Raw genomic sequence first — 18,934 nt, forward strand, 5'->3', positions numbered from 1 at the left:
TTATTATCTATTTTCAATTTAAATTGTTTTGCTTTTTTAAACTACAATATCATTAATTATAACTCGTTGAATCTCTACGGTTCCAGATGAGCATTGTCTGAAGATAGCAGTTTCAATCCTACCCAAAGCCGGCCAGATGCTTACTTGGCCAAAAACGTGGTGATACGACAACAACTACGGATGGCAGTGATTGCTGAGAATGCAGTTGGGAGATTCAAAGTTCCTATCCGTTGCGGTTACCACCTGATGAAGGCCAGAGGAATAGTTGGCCGAAACGTCGTGAAAATAAATTAATAAAAACAAATGATTCATTTTGATGCCATAAAATTAAAACAACAAATTTTGATTGTTTTTTTTTAGATTTTGATAATTAACAGTTCATCTGCAAATTACAATATCTCAAACTGTTGTTATTTAGAGCCGGAAAAAATATATCGGCAAACAAATAGTTTTATAACTATAATCGACTAGTCAGCATTTATTTTATACTAGCAGGGAGACCCGAGGGTGCCCAGGATTGAATGATCATCAATGAATGTTTCACATTCCTATATTTTTTATTGTCATTGAAATTGGTGAAATCAACCATTTTTCAATCAAATCAATTGATTACCTGCTCTGATTGGGGCCTCATCACGGTGCACCGGGAGGAAGCTTCAAATGCCTCCCCTCAGTGACTTAGTCCATAATACATTGTAGTCTACATTGCACTGTAGAGAATCTACTATTCATTTCATAAAATTATTTTTTATATATAACTAGCTTGGGTGCCCGGCGTTGCCCAGGTGTTTGGAGGTGTGTGTTAAGCAAAAAAAGTCAAGTATCATGGTGCAATTGTGCTCTAAACAGAAACATTCATTTTGAATGCGCCTCTGTAAATTTTATATGCCTGGCCTTACTGTTTGTGCAGTGATGATGGCTTGAATTTAAATTCAAAAATTAAAGTCAAGTATCATCATGGTTTAATTGTGCTTTAAACAGAAACATTTATTTTGAACACAACCCTCTCATGTCAAAAAACCTACTGTTGATTTTAAATGTTGAGCCTTTCAGCTTGTGTGGTAAAAATAAAAGTTTAAATGCGCTTGTGATGTTAACTTTGGTCAAAATCGTCTATTCCTTCTTTCATTGGATTATTTCAATTATCAATATGTATCAAACACATTCCGATACAAAACTTATTTAAGAACACTGCCAAGTGCATAAAGTACCTTCGTGTGTGAAATTTCATAAAAATCGGCACAACTATTTTTGAGTCTGTAGGGAACAAACTCACACACAAAGTTTCTTTATAAAATAGTAGAGATATAGATTGAGATTATATATTTAGTAAAAAAAGGATGCCATCAAAAAATTAACTTTTTGTTTTGTAGGTTATTATTCATCCTTTATGACATCATCCATTTCTTTGCAGATAATAAAAAAAATCCATTCTTCCTCTTTCTATCTCTCCACCTCTATTTTGAGAAAATAAAATAGCAAAAATATCTTATGGCTAAAAATGATTCAATGGTTCTAAAATCGTCATAGTTTAATTTGCTTACTTTATGTTATTGCAACTATTTTGGTGTTATTTAATGCAAAAACAAAATTTAGTCATCATTAAATTCACTTTAAAATACATTTTGTATGCTGACAGGTGTTGCACGGCTTTTAGAAAATGATTTACAAACTATCCTATATATAAAGATCTATTTATCACTTTTTTCTCTCAAGTTCATCATTATCATTCACTCTCATGTTTTCCTTGGCCTTCCTCTACAACAGCATCTATTAACCCAACAACTCTCCTCCATTCCACCAATGTCTCTTGTTTTTGCACACATCTCCTTATACTTTCCAGATTTGTCAAATCTAAGTCTGTTTTTAAAACTCACATTACGCATCCATCATATCATTCTTATATCATTCTCTCCATGCAATGCATGTCTTCAACTCTTCACTGGCCAGGTTTCACTTCCATACATCATCACACTGTGTACACATGTCTGATAGACTGTTCACTTGGTTGACAGTGGTAATGCTCTGCTGATTGCTAATGTCACAAGTTCCCTAAACTTACCCCATCCACTTCTAAACTCTTCTAATCACACTAACATCTGTTCCATGTTGTGCTCCAATGCAATCACCAATACGAAAAAAAAACTCATTTTTTTTTTGCATCTGCTTTCGTTTAATTGTCCGTAGTAACAAAATGTAATTATAAGAAACTTATATTAATTATTGATAATAAAACTGATGAAAATGCAGTATTTAAAAATAATTACTTCATTCTGTATATATTTGAATGGGTGTTAACTATTTATACATACATCCATGTCAATATGAATCACTTATAAATGTAAACAGCACATCATTAAGTAACTTTATTATTGCTATATGTTGTCATAACAATCGACATTGATAAAAACCGCAAATGATTCAAAAAATTTGTGTAGAAGCAGGAGTGGTAAAATAAAAGCCAATTCTAATTGTCATTTCATGAGGAAAATAATGGAGAGAAAAAACATGACAGGAAAATATCTATAAACAATTTAAGGTTTGACTGTTATTAGTCAACAACATAAAAAAAATATGTATTTCTTGGCTATTATTATTAATAGGCTTGTGTATATCATCACCATCGTGGTTGCTCCTTGGCACAGTGGGAAAATGATAACAAGTGGGATATTAAAAAAATGAAAGTCTTATTTTCTTTCCCGTTGCTAAGAGGCAAGGGAAGTGCTGTCATTCTATAAACATGAGATTGCCAAGAATTCATGGTCGACTTTTATGCACCCATGCACCAAATCAAATGATTTATGTAGAGTGGCATTATAAAATCTTACCTAGAAAAAGTGTGTGTGTGTGTGTGTGTGTGTGTGTGTGTGTGTGTGTGTGTGTGTGTGTGTGTGTGTGTGTGTGTGTGTGTGTGTGTGTGTGTGTGTGTGTGTGTGTGTGTGTGTGTGTGTGTGTGTGTGTGTGTGTGTGTGTGTGTGTGTGTGTGTGTGTGTGTGTGTGTGTGTGTGTGTGTGTGTGTGTGTGTGTGTGTGTGTGTGTGTGTGTGTGTGTGTGTGTGTGTGTGTGTGTGTGTGTGTGTGTGTGTGTGTGTGTGTGTGTGTGTGTGTGTGTGTGTGTGTGTGTGTGTGTGTGTGTGTGTGTGTGTGTGTGTGTGTGTGTGTGTGTGTGTGTGTGTGTGTGTGTGTTTTAGTTAGTTATTTGCTGGCTACCAAAAAAATGTAATTCAGAATAAGCCAAATTTATTAACCAGAGATATGGTATTATTAGGTTTTCTTTCTGAATGAAGATTGCAAGTAACTCTGGACGGTGTCTCTTCATTCTCTTTAATGTCGATGTTCTACAGCTTTGTCAGAAAAATCACTCATTGAATGAGGACTGAATGACAAAATAGGAGAAGCGAGAGTTACTGGAGCTGCCGATAACACATCCACTGTATTATCTACTCTCTCTATATCAATTATCTTCCAGAGAATATTATTCACAAAATTAATATCTATGCTGATACTACCTCTCTATTCTGGTGTTGTTTTTCACCCAGCTAACCTTGGATCAGTTAAAATATGCAGCTAATCTAAAAGTTGACTTGGGTTCAGTATGGATTGGGGTTAGAAATGGCTTGTTTGGTTTAATCTTGTTAAGACTGTTATATTAAGAATAAGCGTATGGTGGCAAGAAGGAACCAGACAAACAATATGTATTTAAATTTTAAATGATTGATTTCTCAATCGTTTATTTATAAAATTAAACTTAATGAGAAAGAAAAATAAACAAAGTGTTCAAAGTTTGTAAGGATGTGAGAATGTGCAGGAAAGAAGAGTTTCATGGTAAGGTTAATGTTTGTGCTTCTTAGGAGAGAAAAGTCGCTAATATGAAATTGTGATGAAATAAGAAGTGAAAATGTTAGTTCTTGCTGTTGGTGTTTCCACGCGGAGAAATTGATGGATGATGTGCGTGAAAGTGGGTTTAACGTCGGGTGGAGGGGAATCCGACGGAGCCGATGATTATCCTATGCTGTAGATCTGCTGTGACTCTGGGCGACTAACTTTTTTCGCGACGGCTACTGTTTTTATAGTGGTGTTGCGGACATAGTTGAAGACAAAGGGCAAATTGATAATTAGCTTATATTTTGCTATTTTAATTGTGTTTGTTTATTGTGTCTTAATGCGATGTAGGGAATCGTCTGTTTGGTGTATGTATGCATGTGTTATATTGATTTAAAGCTGAAAAAATTGTGAATGTAACCTAGTTGGTGTTGAATTGTTGCAATGTTTTGTGTAATATTTATTTGCATTAATATGCTGTCTCAGTTGCGTTTGCTGCGATGCTTGTGTTTTAATTTTGGTGTTCTCTTTTGTTGTGCAGCCTTATCTGGCGGTTTTCTTGGTTGAAGTGATGTGTGAGCTATTCTATTGATGTGTGTATGTGAGAGAATGGGCTTTGAAATTGTTGTGTGTATTTACTGAGTTCATTTGTATTGCATCGACGAACGGATTTTGAATATTGAGGGATATGCGAATATAACAAGACTAATCACGTGTCTTTCAATCGTAGGTGTGTCACTTTTCTACCTGACATTTTCATGGATGGCTCTGCTCTCGATGAGAAATCCACTCTAAAACTTCTTGGTTTTTCTTTCATATTAAATCTTTTTTGTAGTTCATATCTAATTAAATCCATTGCTCTTCCTGCGTCTCATAAAATCAGTTTTCTCTATTGCTTTAAACACTTTCTCACACCTCAAGCTATTCTTTATCTCTACAAATCTACGATCAGACCATAGCAAAGTACTGTTATCACGCTTCGGCTGATGAATCTGTTCTATTTGAGGGGCCTTAATAAGATGCTGAAATGTATCTACAATTTGATTATCAACTCCTCGTATTTCCTCCTATAACACACAACATGCTAGGTAACATACAAATATCTGTGCGTGAGGTCGCCAAGCTAATCAAGAACCTTGATTCCAGTAAAGCAAGTGGTCCTGACGCTATTCCAATTATAGTGTTAAAAAAGCTACAACCAGAACTTGCCCCCATACTTACCAAACTGTTTAAGTGTTGCCTTAAGGAGAAGTGCTTCCCAACACCCTGGAAAACCTCATCAGTATACCCTGTATTTAGGAATTCAGGTGATAAGTCATCTCCCTCTCAATACAGACCAATAAGTCTCCTGTGTGTCATGAGTAAGTTGCTGGAATCCATATTAAATAGAGAAGTAGTCAACCATCTCAGCAGAAATAACCTTCTTAGTGACATACAATATGGTTTCCGTTCTGCTAGATCTACAACAGACGTGCTAATGGTTATATCTCATAGGATTAGCGAATCTCTCAACAAAGGCTTAATTTCTAGGGCAATTGCTCTTGACATATCAAAGGTCTTCGATAAGGTATGGTATAAAGGCCTACTTCACAAGATTTCCAGCTACGGTATAACTGGAAATGTTTTCTCAATCATTAAATCATTTCTCTCTGATAGGCTCATAAGAGTACTGGTTGATGGGCAGAAATCAGAGGCCCACAATATTAATGCTGGAGTCCCTCAGGAGTCCATCCTGGGCCCAACTCTCTTCTTGATCTACATCAATGATCTCCCAAAACACATACTAAAATCATTCGTTGACATCTATGCTGATGACACGACTATCTATGGCAACACATCAAAGGCCGTAAATGGCAATGTTCTCTCTGATTCTCTCTCCTCAGATCTTGAGCACATGGTACAGTGGGGGAAGCGGTGGCTGGTTACCTTTAAGGTATCTAGGATCAAGCTCCTATCATTACATCATAAACGCTCTGATCCTCATCTGGCACCGATTGAAATGAATGGCTCTTGTCTAGGGGAGGCCCCATGTATTGATAAGCTTCTGGGTTTGACCTTTACTCCTGATCTGAAATGGAACACATACATCAAGTCTGTGGCCAAGGTTGCTGGGAAAATGGTGGGATCCTTCTACCGCTCCAGAAGATATCTCACTAATGATGCGATTCTCTATCTATATAAAAGCCAAATACACCCAAGGATGGAATACTGCTGCCACATTTGGGCAGGAGCTGCTAAAAACAGCCTATCCTGGCTTGACAGAGTACAAAATAGACTTTGTGGCTTAGTGGGGGATGCCCTTTTCTCTTCCCTGCAACCTCTCTCCCACAGAAGAGACGTTGCGAGCCTGTCTCTGTTTTATCGTTATTTCCATGGCAAGTGCTCGTCTGAGCTCCATTCTCCCACCCGACTAGCTGAAACCACTGTCAATAATTTTCCCCACTCTTTATCCGTGTCTAAATCAAAACGTAGATTCCATGAACAAAGCTTCTTTCTTAGAACTGTACATCTGTGGAACTCTCTGCCGCTTGCCTGTTTCCCTCCCGACTTCAACTTGGATGTCTTCAAGTCCAACGTAAACAAATTCCTGATGAATCGCCCCCTTAAGTAATGACACTTTATCAAATCTCCAATACTAGCTATTATTATGATACTATCCCATTGATTACTGTACACACAATAACCCTTATCCCCGAGTGGCTTCTGGGCCTTGATAAGTGGTGACCTCCATGTAAAAAAAAAAGAAAAGCCACATCGTTTCTTCCTCTCTGCCACATCTCTCTCACAGACGTAATGTTGCTAGTCTCAGTCTTTTAAATACTATTATGACATGTTCTTCAGAATTCTGTTATGTATTCCCTACTTCCTTTGTTCCAGCTCATTTGACTCATTGGTCTAATGGTCTATCAATTTGCTGTTTTCATACATTATTGTAATACAGTTTGCTATTCCAATAGCTTCTTTCTAAGAACTGCAAGCTTGTACCACTCTTTCTGCTGACTGTTTTCATCCTACCGAAAACATTAGTATTTCGAGTTTAACAGGAATCTTCTGTCTTTTGATAATCATCTTTTGTTTTTGCTAGCTCAAGTGGCTTTATGCTTTGTTTGAAACAATTTCCATAAAAAGTAGAACTCAAAAAATGTTTATTTTTCTAGGTATCACAAGCCCAGCATTGTTTAGAGCATAAATATAAGTAAACTAGCAGGACCCGTTAACTGGCATTGCCCAGTGGAAGCATGCCCTTCTCCCTCGTTAAAAGTTTAAGTACGGCTGTTGATGGTATTGCCCAAGCCCCAACCTCATGTTAAGAACTGCTTTTGGAATAGACACTCCCAACATTCTCATAGTAAGAATGGCTTTCGGAATGGACACCCCCAACCTACCCCTGTTAAAACGGTTTTCGGAATAGACACTCCATTTTGTTTGTCAAAATATCTGCCCCAAATTTAATCTTGATAATTATTGTCATGATCCCCACGGGCAAATATTATGAACCAACTTGAATTTTTGTGTGTGCAGTGTCGGTCGTAAAAAATGTAAATGTTGGGTACTCATGTATTTTTTGTTACCGTGCTGAAATAATGTTATTATTTTGAAAGCCATTCTGAACACGTTAGGAGGATATTTTGTAAGTAATATGTGCTTCCACCTTACAATTTAATAATCACATGATTACATGTTCAATAATAACGTTATTAAATTTTACTTGTATAAAGTTTGTGAAGCATCATTTAGAATATAGACAAATTGTTTATGTCAAAATGTAGAAAAAAACTTATGTTTACATCAAGCGGATATCCATGTTTACCTTTAAGATCCCCTTTTAGTTATAGGGTGTGCATTGACCCAGAAAAAAAAAACAGTAAAAGAATAAAGAAACAAAAGAAAATTAAACCCAACAGTATTTTATACAAGAAACAGTAATAAAAAAGCTTATATTGTTATTTTTGAAAAACTACCTATTTGCGTACAATGATAATGTGGTATTTTTTATTTAAACGCAAATAGGTCACAAATAACGTAGATAAATGATAATGTTTTATTTTATTTGGAAAACTACTTATTTGCGGACAATTTTTATGCGATCTTCTGTTTCAAAATGCAAGTAGGTCACTAATAACGTAGGTAAATGATATTTTCTATAAAATAATTTTGTGCTTAAAACGCAAATACATCCCAAATATCGTAGGTAAACCAAAATTTTTTTTTTTTTTTTTTAATAATTTCGCCACTGTAATTTTTATAAAATGTTTGTTTAAAACAGTAATTTCACAACTGTATTTTCTATAAAATAATTTTGTGCTTATGCACGTAGATTACCCCCCCCCCCCGGTCATTTCTGTAAAAAATAGTCATAAGAATAATAACAATTCTCAAAAACAATTATATTGATTTATTGAAAAACTACTTATTTGTGGACTATTGCAATGCGATATTTATTGTAAGCATGCTATTTCCCCTTTAAAATTATAAGAAGTTTGCTGTATAAGATTTATAATAATGGTGTATAAGATTAAAAATAAAAAATATAAAGAAACTTCTGTCCGTATTGTTTTGAAGTAAAGGAAAGGTCTATGCATATTGTTTAAAAGCAACAAAAATGTTCTGTCTAAAATAAATAAGAAGTGTGTATTCCCCCCCCCCAAAAAAAAAAATGCTTTTCTTTCTCTCTATCTCTCTCTCTCTATGTAGGTATCAGTCTATCTGCCTCTCAGCCTGCCTCCCTATAAGTCTATCTTGCGCTGTCTCTGTATGCTCATGTGTCCGTGTGTATGTGTTTAGCGGACTAAGAGATAGCAACCAATGAGAAGTGATGGAAATGTGTAAGGGAGAAATTATTATTTTGTGTAAGGGAAATGTAAAGTTAATAATCCAGTTAAGAAGGGTGACTGGAGGACATGGTAAAAATGTGTATATATTTTCCGGGTGTAGACTGGTGGCAGGAAGAGTATTGTAAAAAGAAAGGGAAAAATAAGAACAACTTCCTCTGTAGATAATGGCAATCATCACGATGTCTCTCCTAGGATGCAATATAGGGTTTTAATATAACAAAGAAATGTCTATGATGGCGGTCAAAAGTTAGATAAGATAGCTAATAATAGTTTAGACATAATAAATTTGTATGCGGCATCTGTTCTTGCAAACCTACGGTAATTTGGTCCAGAGGGGAAAATCTGTACCTCTTTTATTATATATATGGATATAGCAAAACTTTTATTATATATATGGATATAGCAAAACTCCCTAAAATTTTAACTTCCATTTATTTTTTTTTTATTTTGGTAGAATTTTGATTTTCTCTTTATAAATGTGAAATTCTTTTGTGACTTTGTTTTTCTAGACTACTTCAGGTTATGTTACTACTTTTGGTATTGAGTGATTTCATTTTTTATCTGAAAAAATTTTGTTGTTCTTTTCAAATTTTGTGTGTGCGATATTGTACTTCTCTATGCATATAAAAGCCATGTTTTTTAAGAAAAAGGAGCATTGATCAATATGGTATGTTTTATATCTTATTTTAATGTTGTCTTTCAAATTAAAAATCCAAGTTAAAAACTATGAAGTACTGAAATGTTCAATACTTCTGAATGAAATACTAAAGAAATTTGATTTTTAAAAATCTCAAAAATTACACTTTCTGTAGAGAAATTTCCCATTTTTAATAATGTGTTTGTATATTGTTACATTAATGAATCAAGATGCCCAAAAATTAAAGGTGAATTCACCGTCGTATTTGAGATTTACAACACGGCAAACAAAACACCAAAAACTGAACAATAAACACGAGTCGTGTACACCTAAGCAACACGGTCAATCATCAACAACAGTTGTTTCTTATTTTTTTAAGTTGAATAATATTTTTATACAAATAATCACTTATCAAAACTAAAAAACACTCAAGGATAAAGGTTAATAAGATTATTATAGTTGAATGATGAAGAAAATTATGAGAGGATTGAAAATAGTGAATGGAATGAATAAAATATTGTTAGTTATGAAGACAATTTATGGCAAATATTGGTGCTAGTGCAGAGAGTGATCCGCGCTATTTTTTAAATTGTATTTCCAAGTTTAATTAAAGTTTTTTTTTATTCAATTGTAAGGTTGAAGTATAGAATAGGTACAAAACACCCTCCCCTCCCCATGTTAAGAATGGCTTTTTAAATAATAACGTTATTATTTACGTCCGGATCACTCTCTGTACTAGTACCCAAATATTTTATGCTATTGGATTGAAAATTACCACATTGTAGGCAGCACGGAAGCAGTTCTCTGGATGAGAAGTTTTAAGAAAAAAGTGTGGTTCATGGAAGTTTTACTTGGAAAAAGAGAAAATACGTTCTTTACAACTGTGGTAAAAGTTCTTGCTGTGAATGTCTTACAAGGAAAAACAATAGATTGAAACTCATTTTCCATGGAAATAATGATATGATAGAGAAAGATTAGCAACATCTTTTTGTGAGAAAGAGGATTTATGGAAGGGAAGAGATCATTCACCACTTCATCATGAACATACACAGCAAAGCATATACAAACAAGTTAATAATTTGCAACAGAATACAAGGTGGAACGATAAATTTGTCGCCGCCCCCCCCCCCAAAAAAAACAACACTACAGCTTTATTTTAAAACTTTTATTGGAAAAATTGATTTAGGTAACTTGATTATGTAGTAGAAGTGACATTTATTCTGGCAAATTACATATTTATTATTATAAAGCCAATTCTCTAGATTATTATATTGTACCTAATATATAGTAGTGATATTAATAGTAAAATAAATATGACTTGGGTGCCATCAGCCAGAATCGAAACTGAAGCATACAACTCTCCAGTCGCATTCCTTTGCCTCCAAGCTACATGCATATGTATATAAAATGTTAAAAAATAATGTTGTTTAATTTGTGCATGTAAACATGTTAACTAATCCTGTGAAGGTCAACTATTTTGTTTTCAATTTTGACCCATTAGCAACAATTTTTGCCAGCTAAAAAACAAAGCGAAAGTTTGCTACAGGTCCAAATATCTTATATATCAAATTTCAACTCTGTAGACCAAATATTCAGAAATGAGTTTGGTAGAGACTTTTCGCACACACACCAACAAGATCATTTTTCTATATAAACTAGCAGGCCGCTCAGCATTGCCTGGTCATTAAATATGTTTAAATATGATATTTTGATTTATGCAGATTTCGTATTTATTATATTGGACCTAATATATTGTAATGATTTAAAAAGCTTTTAAAAAAAAAATTACTTGTGCACCATCACTGAGAATCCAAACCAAAACGTTTAGCTTACGATTTACTTTTTCCTTTGATGTTAATACCTGAGCTATAATGGCATGTTTGTAGCAAGGCTAAAAATTAAAACATTATTCAATAGCTATTATATTATGCATACATATTCGTAATGCCGCCGTTCAATCTTCACCTGGCAAATTCTATTTCTTTAATTTTCACACTTTTGCACCTATTTTCCCCGGCTAAAACCCAAATATAAAGTTTCACATGGGTTCAAATACCCTATATATTAAGTTTCATATCTGTAGACCAAAAACTGACAGAGGAGTTTGGTAGGCAAATTTTTTTAGCAAATATATATACACATACATAAATATATATATAGAAAGAGGTTTGTGTTTATTATAATCTTTTTACACAAATATTACATATGAATATAATTACATGCAATAGTTAACTAAAGATGATCATCCCATAAGAAAGTCGAAAAAACTAATAAGGAATTAATTAAAATGTTTAAAAGAATATGCAAATTAGCTAGATCTTTTGCAGATGAATGCAATTCCATGACCCGTATATAAAAAAGTTCTATTTTCTTTTCAAATAAATAAAAAAGGGATTTTAATATGAATATCAATATACGAAAAAAAAAAAATTATAGGAGTATTTATTTATATATATATATATAAATATATATATATATATATATATATATATATATACATGGAGAAAGAGGTAAATAGATAAATAGAAAAATATTTCCATGTGCTGGAACTTAAATTCTATACAATTATGCAGAATGTAGAAACTATGCATAAATAGAATTCAGCATAATAAAATGAAACAAAGCATCTAATAAGAAACCATAAAAAATGAGTAATTAATTAATGCAAAGGAATATGCAATTTAGTTAACTTTTATGCAGTCAGTCACATATCCATAATTGTGTATACCAAAAACTTTGTTATAATGATTTTTAAATACAAAAGGCAGAATTTGAATATGAATGCCAGAGCAAGTTCAACATCCATGCGAGGAAGGCTTGGGACTGCCTGATTGGAGGTGTCATCGAGACACTGAAAGGCTAGCTTTCCTGAGTCAAACCTTGACAGAAGAGTCTGTGTGGAACCCTTCGATTGATGGTGCCTTTCCCGACCTCATCCTCGACCACACAGTTGAGACTCGTTGTAGGCTGTGGGATGACATGCAGTTCATTAGAGAGTGTGGAGCCACGCTTAGGAAGCTCCCAAAAATCCAGCAACCTTTCACAGCTTTCGAGAAAGTATAGGGAATTAGTGAGGAGAGCCGTCGATGACCCACTCATTAAGCGTTTGGAGTTATTGAAGGAGGAGATCTGCTCCTGGTGGAGTTAGGTGTCAGGTTTGAGTTTTTTTCCTTGACCTGGCGATTGGCCCAAAATGCATTACCCCTCAACGCCGTACATCACAGTGGCAGACTAGTGGAGTCATCTGCGTGTCTCCGTTGCAGGATCTCAGCAGAGGAAACGTCAGAACACATGTTGTTCGAATGCAGTGAACTCCAGCGGTACTGGGGGTATTTCAACAAGGTGATGGCTTGTATCGATCTCAAGTATCCTATGTCATTCAGAGTGCCGAGCCGCAGTGGGACAGGGAGAGATGAATGGTGTTTCTCACAATCCTAGCCATAGCAAGAATTGTGGTGTGAACATCACGACTGAATGAGAAACGTGGGGTGGAATCTTTTGCTGATTAGGATCTGATCATGTTATTCAAGCAACAACTGAAGGTTAACATCAAATATGATAGGAAAAGATTACATGTGATAGAAGATAGATCAAAATAGCGAGCGTGTGCGCACAAAGAGGTGCCAAGTTGGAGTATGTGTTCTCTGCCTGAGTATGACGTGCATGGTTTCAGGTGCTGTCGGATCCCAGACTCCTTGCTCTTTGCCTAGTTTATAGTTGATAGTCATTGTTTAGTGATACCATCACTGGTCGTTGAGCTTGTATTACGACTGACTCTCCATAAAGTCAGTTGTTTTCACAGCAAATCTTTCAATTCAGCTTGGCTAGGGATTTTTATCCTGGGCTCCCAAAATCAACAGAGATTAGACCATTCCTGTAATGATCCAGTCCCTGTTGATTTTGCAGTGGGAGTTTAGTTCTGTGCAGTTCTAGAAGGTCCACCCTCCCAAGCCTTACCTTCTCTCTTTGAGAAAGGGTTTATTGCTAATTGCCTAAGGCGCCCTTATTGGGGAATGCCAACAGGGCTGTCAGGCACGTTTTGCAGATCAGAGTACCCCTCCTTGGGGGTGCTGACTTCTGAATCGGATGTCACAATTCTTGCAGTGAAAGAGAACTAAACGATTCAGCTCAGGAGTTAGCATTTTCATCCTGTCATCAAGTCAGCGTTCCCAGTCGCCATGGGGACCAGGGACAGCAGAATGTGATACACACTCCAGTTCTGCTGCCTGCTTCACAGCCTGCTACTCCAGTTCCTAAACCTGCCTCAACTTTGACTCACTTTCAGTAATTCCAGGCCACTACTGCAGCAATTGGCGCTTCCAGCAACTCCAGCTCACTCCTGCAGCTTCTAGTGACTCCAGTCACCAGTTGGCAGTGCCCACTGATGTCCAGTTACCCGTACCAATGCCCACTGACGTCCAGTTACCTGTACCAATGCTCACTGATGTCCTTCTATTAATTCCAGTGTCCACTGATGTCTAACTACCTGTTCCAGTGCTCTGACATTTGACCCTGTTTATAAAACTCAGATCAACCTGAAGCACATCATCTACTTCAGGGATGCAATAATTTCAACATCGTTCTCACTCTGATTCTGATATCCATTGCCATACATTTTACCTTTTCCTTGGTAAACAATAAAACACAATATTCTATCGTCTGTAACCAAACATCTGCATTTGTCATTCTTCTTTACTATTGTCGTCACTTTCTTTGCCTTGTACGGTCGATTGGTATATTCACACCCTTTCGACCCTCTGCAGCAACATTAAACCCAGGTAGCAAGAACCCCATACCAAAAAAAAAAAAAAAAAGAACGTGGATCCAGCTAAGATTTAACAAAAAGGTCATTTCTTGGATAAAATGAAGTTCCCTCTGTCTTAAATATAACATTTTTTAAGAAAATTGTGGCGGTGAACCTATTTGGTTATCACACACACGTACAAATATGGCCGCCAGTGAATTACAGTGCATAATACAGGTCTTTATATCTCGAAAACTACTTGTCTCTGCAAAATTTAAATGAGATTTTCTTATTCAGCATAGTCAAAAACTTGAAGAAGTCGTCATTTTTTAAAAAATTGTGGAGGTGGATCTAATGTAAAAAAAAATATCGTTAAGTCTGGTGTAGTAGTCATAGAGAACTATTTTCTCTGGTGAATTAATGCCTCCCTCTGAGTTCTCCGACCACAGGCTGACCACTTAGCTAACAGGGCGCATTGATTCATCTACTCCCTAAAACTATTAAGAGAGCGCTAGCCAGTCAGTTCGGACCGCCAGCCTAGCAACATCTATCCTCTTTCGTCTCCTGTCCACCGGACATCTCACTATAGCATTGACGGTCTCGATTTGAGACAACTGCTATCCAGCCGGGGACAACACGGTACTGATTGATCGACGACGACCTTAAAAGAACTTTCTTTTACTTCTTCCCTTTTAGCAGCCTGACCTGCCAGTACTGCTCCAAATAAAATACTCTTCATTGTTATTGTTTGAAAAGGAAGTTTGTGTTCCTTTTGTGAGGAAGGTAAAACATACCCTCTCCTCCTAAACTGTTATCGTCGATAAGAAAATGTGAAAAGAATTAATTGTACGGCAGGGGGGGGGGGCAATTCGTTCAGGTTCGAGGGTTTGGTTTGGTTGTTTTCGTTTTACGGCATATCAACCCTTTTCGGGTTATTTAATGCCGAATCCAAAGATTTTGAAGAAAATTTTTTTTAATAGAATTTGTTGTTTTCATGTCGGTTTCTATTCAACCCATAGTTGGGACCCTAACAGGTACTACCACTCCGGGTCAAAGTGTACCTGGGAGCAATGGTAATTAAAGGGTGGCTCCACACTCCCCAAAGCCCACAAGCTGGGGCCTCACCACACCACTGGATATAGTTTAAGGTCATATCCAGGACCCCCATTGAGGGACTTTTACCCTCTGCAGGGGGGGGGCAGTCGGCGTATTCTAATGCCCCACCGACAGGGCCAGGTCCGAGGGAGAAAACGCGTTCAGGTCTAGCAGTATCAGAATTTTTGTAGGAATTTTTGACACCCCTAACACGAAACTGCGAATACAATATAAAAATCTCGTAATTTCTCTGTTAAAAGTGGGTTATTTATTTTCTTTATGGATTATACTTCCAAAATAAACTATTACAGTTGTTTTAAAAGTAATAAAAATATTTTTATTTTTTTTTTAAAACAGTAATGAATTTTCCGAACTCAATATTTTTCAATTTTTAAACTCAATATTTTTAAATTTTTAAATTTTAAAAATCTATCAAAATTTTTCTATTGATTCTATTTTTACGATATTTTCAGGGTCAATGTGAAATTTTATGTTCTTTCCAATAAACCGAATATAATATTTTAGACAAACGTTTTTTTTAAATTCACGCCCCCCCATTTTCACGCCCCCCCATTTTCACGCCCCCCCCCATTTTGAAATGTCTATTAAAAAGTAAATAATTAATTTATGTTTAATAGGTTTATATATCACAAATTGAAGAGAAAAGGTCAATAAATAATATATTCAAATTTAAAAAAAAAAAAAAAAATCAGTTTTTTAGAAATTTACCTGTAAAGTCCGAAGTTTAAAACCTTATTTTATAAGAACACATTTTTTCTTTTTGTCTTTTTTTTTTTTTTTTTAATGAAACCTTGGTCCTTGCTCCTTTAATTGAAAAAAAAATTAGGGCTTGAATTACATTTTTCGAGGAGTTATAAGCTTAGAAAGATAGGGGGTCGAATAATTTACGCCTCTCATTTTGAAATGTCTATTAAAAAGTAAATAATTAATTTATGTTTAATAGGTTTATATATCACAAATTGAAGAGAAAAGGTCAATAAATAATATATTCAAATTTAAAACAAAAAAAAAAATCAGTTTTTTAGAAATTTACCTGTAAAGTCCGAAGTTTAAAACCTTTTAAAAAAAAAAAAAACACATTGTTTTGTTTTGTTTTTTTTTTTAAATAAAACCTTGGTCCTTACTCCTTTAATTGAAAAAAAAATTAGGGCTTGAATTACATTTTTCGAGGAGTTATAAGCTTGGAAAGATGGGGTGGAATTATTCACTATTTTCACGAAATTTCTGACACTGCTAGTTCAGGTCCGCCTAACGATTATTTTAAATTATTATTTAAATGACAGATTCGCTTTGAACGATTTAAAATGTGTAAGAAAAAAAACTGTTTGGAGACGGAAGTAGTAGTAGTAATAATAATAATAATAATAATAATAATAAATAAATCGACGTAGAATACCGTTTTTTAAGTGAAATAAAAATGTTTTATGCTTACCTTTATTGCTGGTATTTTGACGACCTGTTTGAAAGCCCCCCTCTCTAATTTTTTCATTCCACGAACTGATTTCGGTGGGTTAAAAAACGTGTTCGCAATGTTTTCATTCATGTTTAAACTTAAATATTTTGATATTGAAGGCTGTAATAGACGAAGTAATCGTATAAATTTATACTTCTTAAAAAATGAATTAAAATCAAAACTTGTTCGATTGGGACTGATAATCGAATTTAGTTTATAAACACTGAATTTTGTTTGTGAAGGAACAAGCCGGGGTGTGGAATAAACACGACGCAACAAATATTGCCATGTGCGAGCAGCCATAACCGGTGTATTGTTAAAATGTATTCCTACTTTAAATTATGACCACCGGTGTAATATTGTACATAGGATTGAAAACTCATCATTTATTTTATTTTATTTACTTCTGTAGGAGGTGACGGTGCTAGTGAAGAGAGCGATCATCCGCGCTATTTTTTAAATCGTATTTCCAAGTTTAATTAAAGTTTTATTATATTTTTTTTATTATTCAATTGTAAGGTTGAAGTATAGAATAGGTACAAAACACCCTCCCCTCCCCATGTTAAGAATGGCTTTTTAAATAATAACGTTATTATTTACGTCCGTCACTGTCTGCACTAGTATCGGTGAGACACAACATTATTTGAAGTCTGAAAAGCTAGAGCGCCAGAGGAAATGCACTCTGATCTCCAATAAATACATGAGAAATCTCGTCGGCATTCACCAGTAGGGGCGCTTCAAACGATTACAACTAAATACTTCACGGAGAAGGCAAAACCTGGGAGGGTGGATATTCGAAGACTGGACAGAATAATACCTCAGCCCGAGAGAAACGAGCTCACTGTCGAACTGAAAGGATTCTTCTTTATTTATTTATTTTTTTTTTTTTTACGAGTGAATGGATCGAATAATACCTTTTTAAAGGAATACTCGTTTCTTCGCTGTGATAATAAATCAATAATAATCGAACTGAGTTACAATTTCGATTGTCAACGTAATAACCGAAAATGGATAGGAGACATTAAAAAATATATAAAATTGAATGTTATTGTTTTGCAAACGCCAATAATCATAAACTATTAGTAGCTTTGTTGGGTTTGAAAACAATCAAATAGTTTAAAGTTTGTTTTTGTTTTGTTTTTGATTTGTTTATTTCTGCGCGACTGTCGGCCCCTAGCAAGGTGACCTCATAAAATGCCTCTCCTCGATTGGAATGGGGAGATAACTCATACATTTTTAGCAGTGTTGCCAACTGAGATTTTCAAACCCCGCTAGATTCGGAACATAAAATCTCCAGAAAATCGCTAGATTTTTTACTTTTCGTAACCGAGATTTTGAAAACCCGCTAGATTAACAAAAAAAAAATCTCCAAAAAAAGAAACATTAGATTTTAACTTTGTACCTTAATATATAAATTTAGTCGTTATGCAGAGTACGGAGCGTGCTTTTTTAGACATGAATTTCAAGTTAAATTCAATTTTTACGGTATCTTTTGTTTATTAAATTGTTAGGTAAAAGTTCAGAATAGTTAACAAAAAAAGCCCATCCTCCCACGTTAAGAATAGGTTTCTAAATAATAAATAATAACGTTATTATTTCAGTGCAATCAGTATTCTGCATAAGTACCATACATTTTTTTGTTTTTTTCATAGGCATCACCATTTATCAAGGTCCAGGGGCCACTCGAGGATAAGGATTAAAGAGTGTACAGTAGTCAATTGGACAATATAGCAATTGCCAGTAATGGAAATTCAGTAAATTTGTTAACTGAAGGTGAACGGCTTATCAAGAACTTGTTTACATTGGACTTGAAGACAACCATATTGTAGTCAGCTGGAAAGCAGGAAAACAGAAGACAGTTTCACAGGCGTGCAGTTTATTTTATTTTATTTATTTATTTTATTTATTTATTTTTTTTAAACCAAACAAATCTAACCCTCTTTTTTTTCGTTTGTGCTCATATCATTCTATGTAATTTTATCTTATTTCTCACACATCTTGGCCATTCTTGATTCACTTATTTTAAAACAATTTCCTGACAAATTTTTCTTTTTTACCATGTCACATCGACGTAGTAATGGGGAGGGGGGATCCCTATTTAGCTTATTTAGATGACAGAAGAACTTTATTAAGTACAATACTTAATATTAACAGCCATGGTAAGGTGCAAAAAAAAAAAAAAACGCCGCCCAATTTAACTTTCACTATTCGTAACCTAAATATGCAGTATCTTAGCTGTGATACTAGGGCTATTCTTCCTGAGTGGATGCTATGCTCTGTGCGTGACCTTAATGTCTGCCTATAAATACAAAATACGAATTTCCGATC

At 34.9% G+C, this 18,934-nt stretch overlaps 1 protein-coding gene across 1 annotated transcript in view; it reads right to left on the bottom strand.

Annotated features, from left to right (window-relative positions):
• The window catches only part of LOC145255743 (tRNA (guanine(37)-N(1))-methyltransferase-like), a 50,671-nt gene extending 33,680 nt beyond the window's left edge, over nucleotides 1–16,991 (bottom strand). Inside the window, exon 1 of the mRNA XM_080114381.1 lies at nucleotides 16,586–16,991. Coding sequence (XP_079970507.1) covers nucleotides 16,586–16,909 — 324 coding nt within the window. The 5' untranslated portion in view covers nucleotides 16,910–16,991. The remainder of the gene's footprint in view (nucleotides 1–16,585) is intronic.
• Nucleotides 16,992–18,934: the final 1,943 nt, after the last annotated feature.

The sequence above is a fragment of the Euprymna scolopes genome, chromosome 31, assembly GCF_053919585.1.
Source record: "Euprymna scolopes isolate OS-2025 chromosome 31, ASM5391958v1, whole genome shotgun sequence".
Lineage (NCBI taxonomy): Eukaryota > Metazoa > Mollusca > Cephalopoda > Sepiida > Sepiolidae > Euprymna > Euprymna scolopes.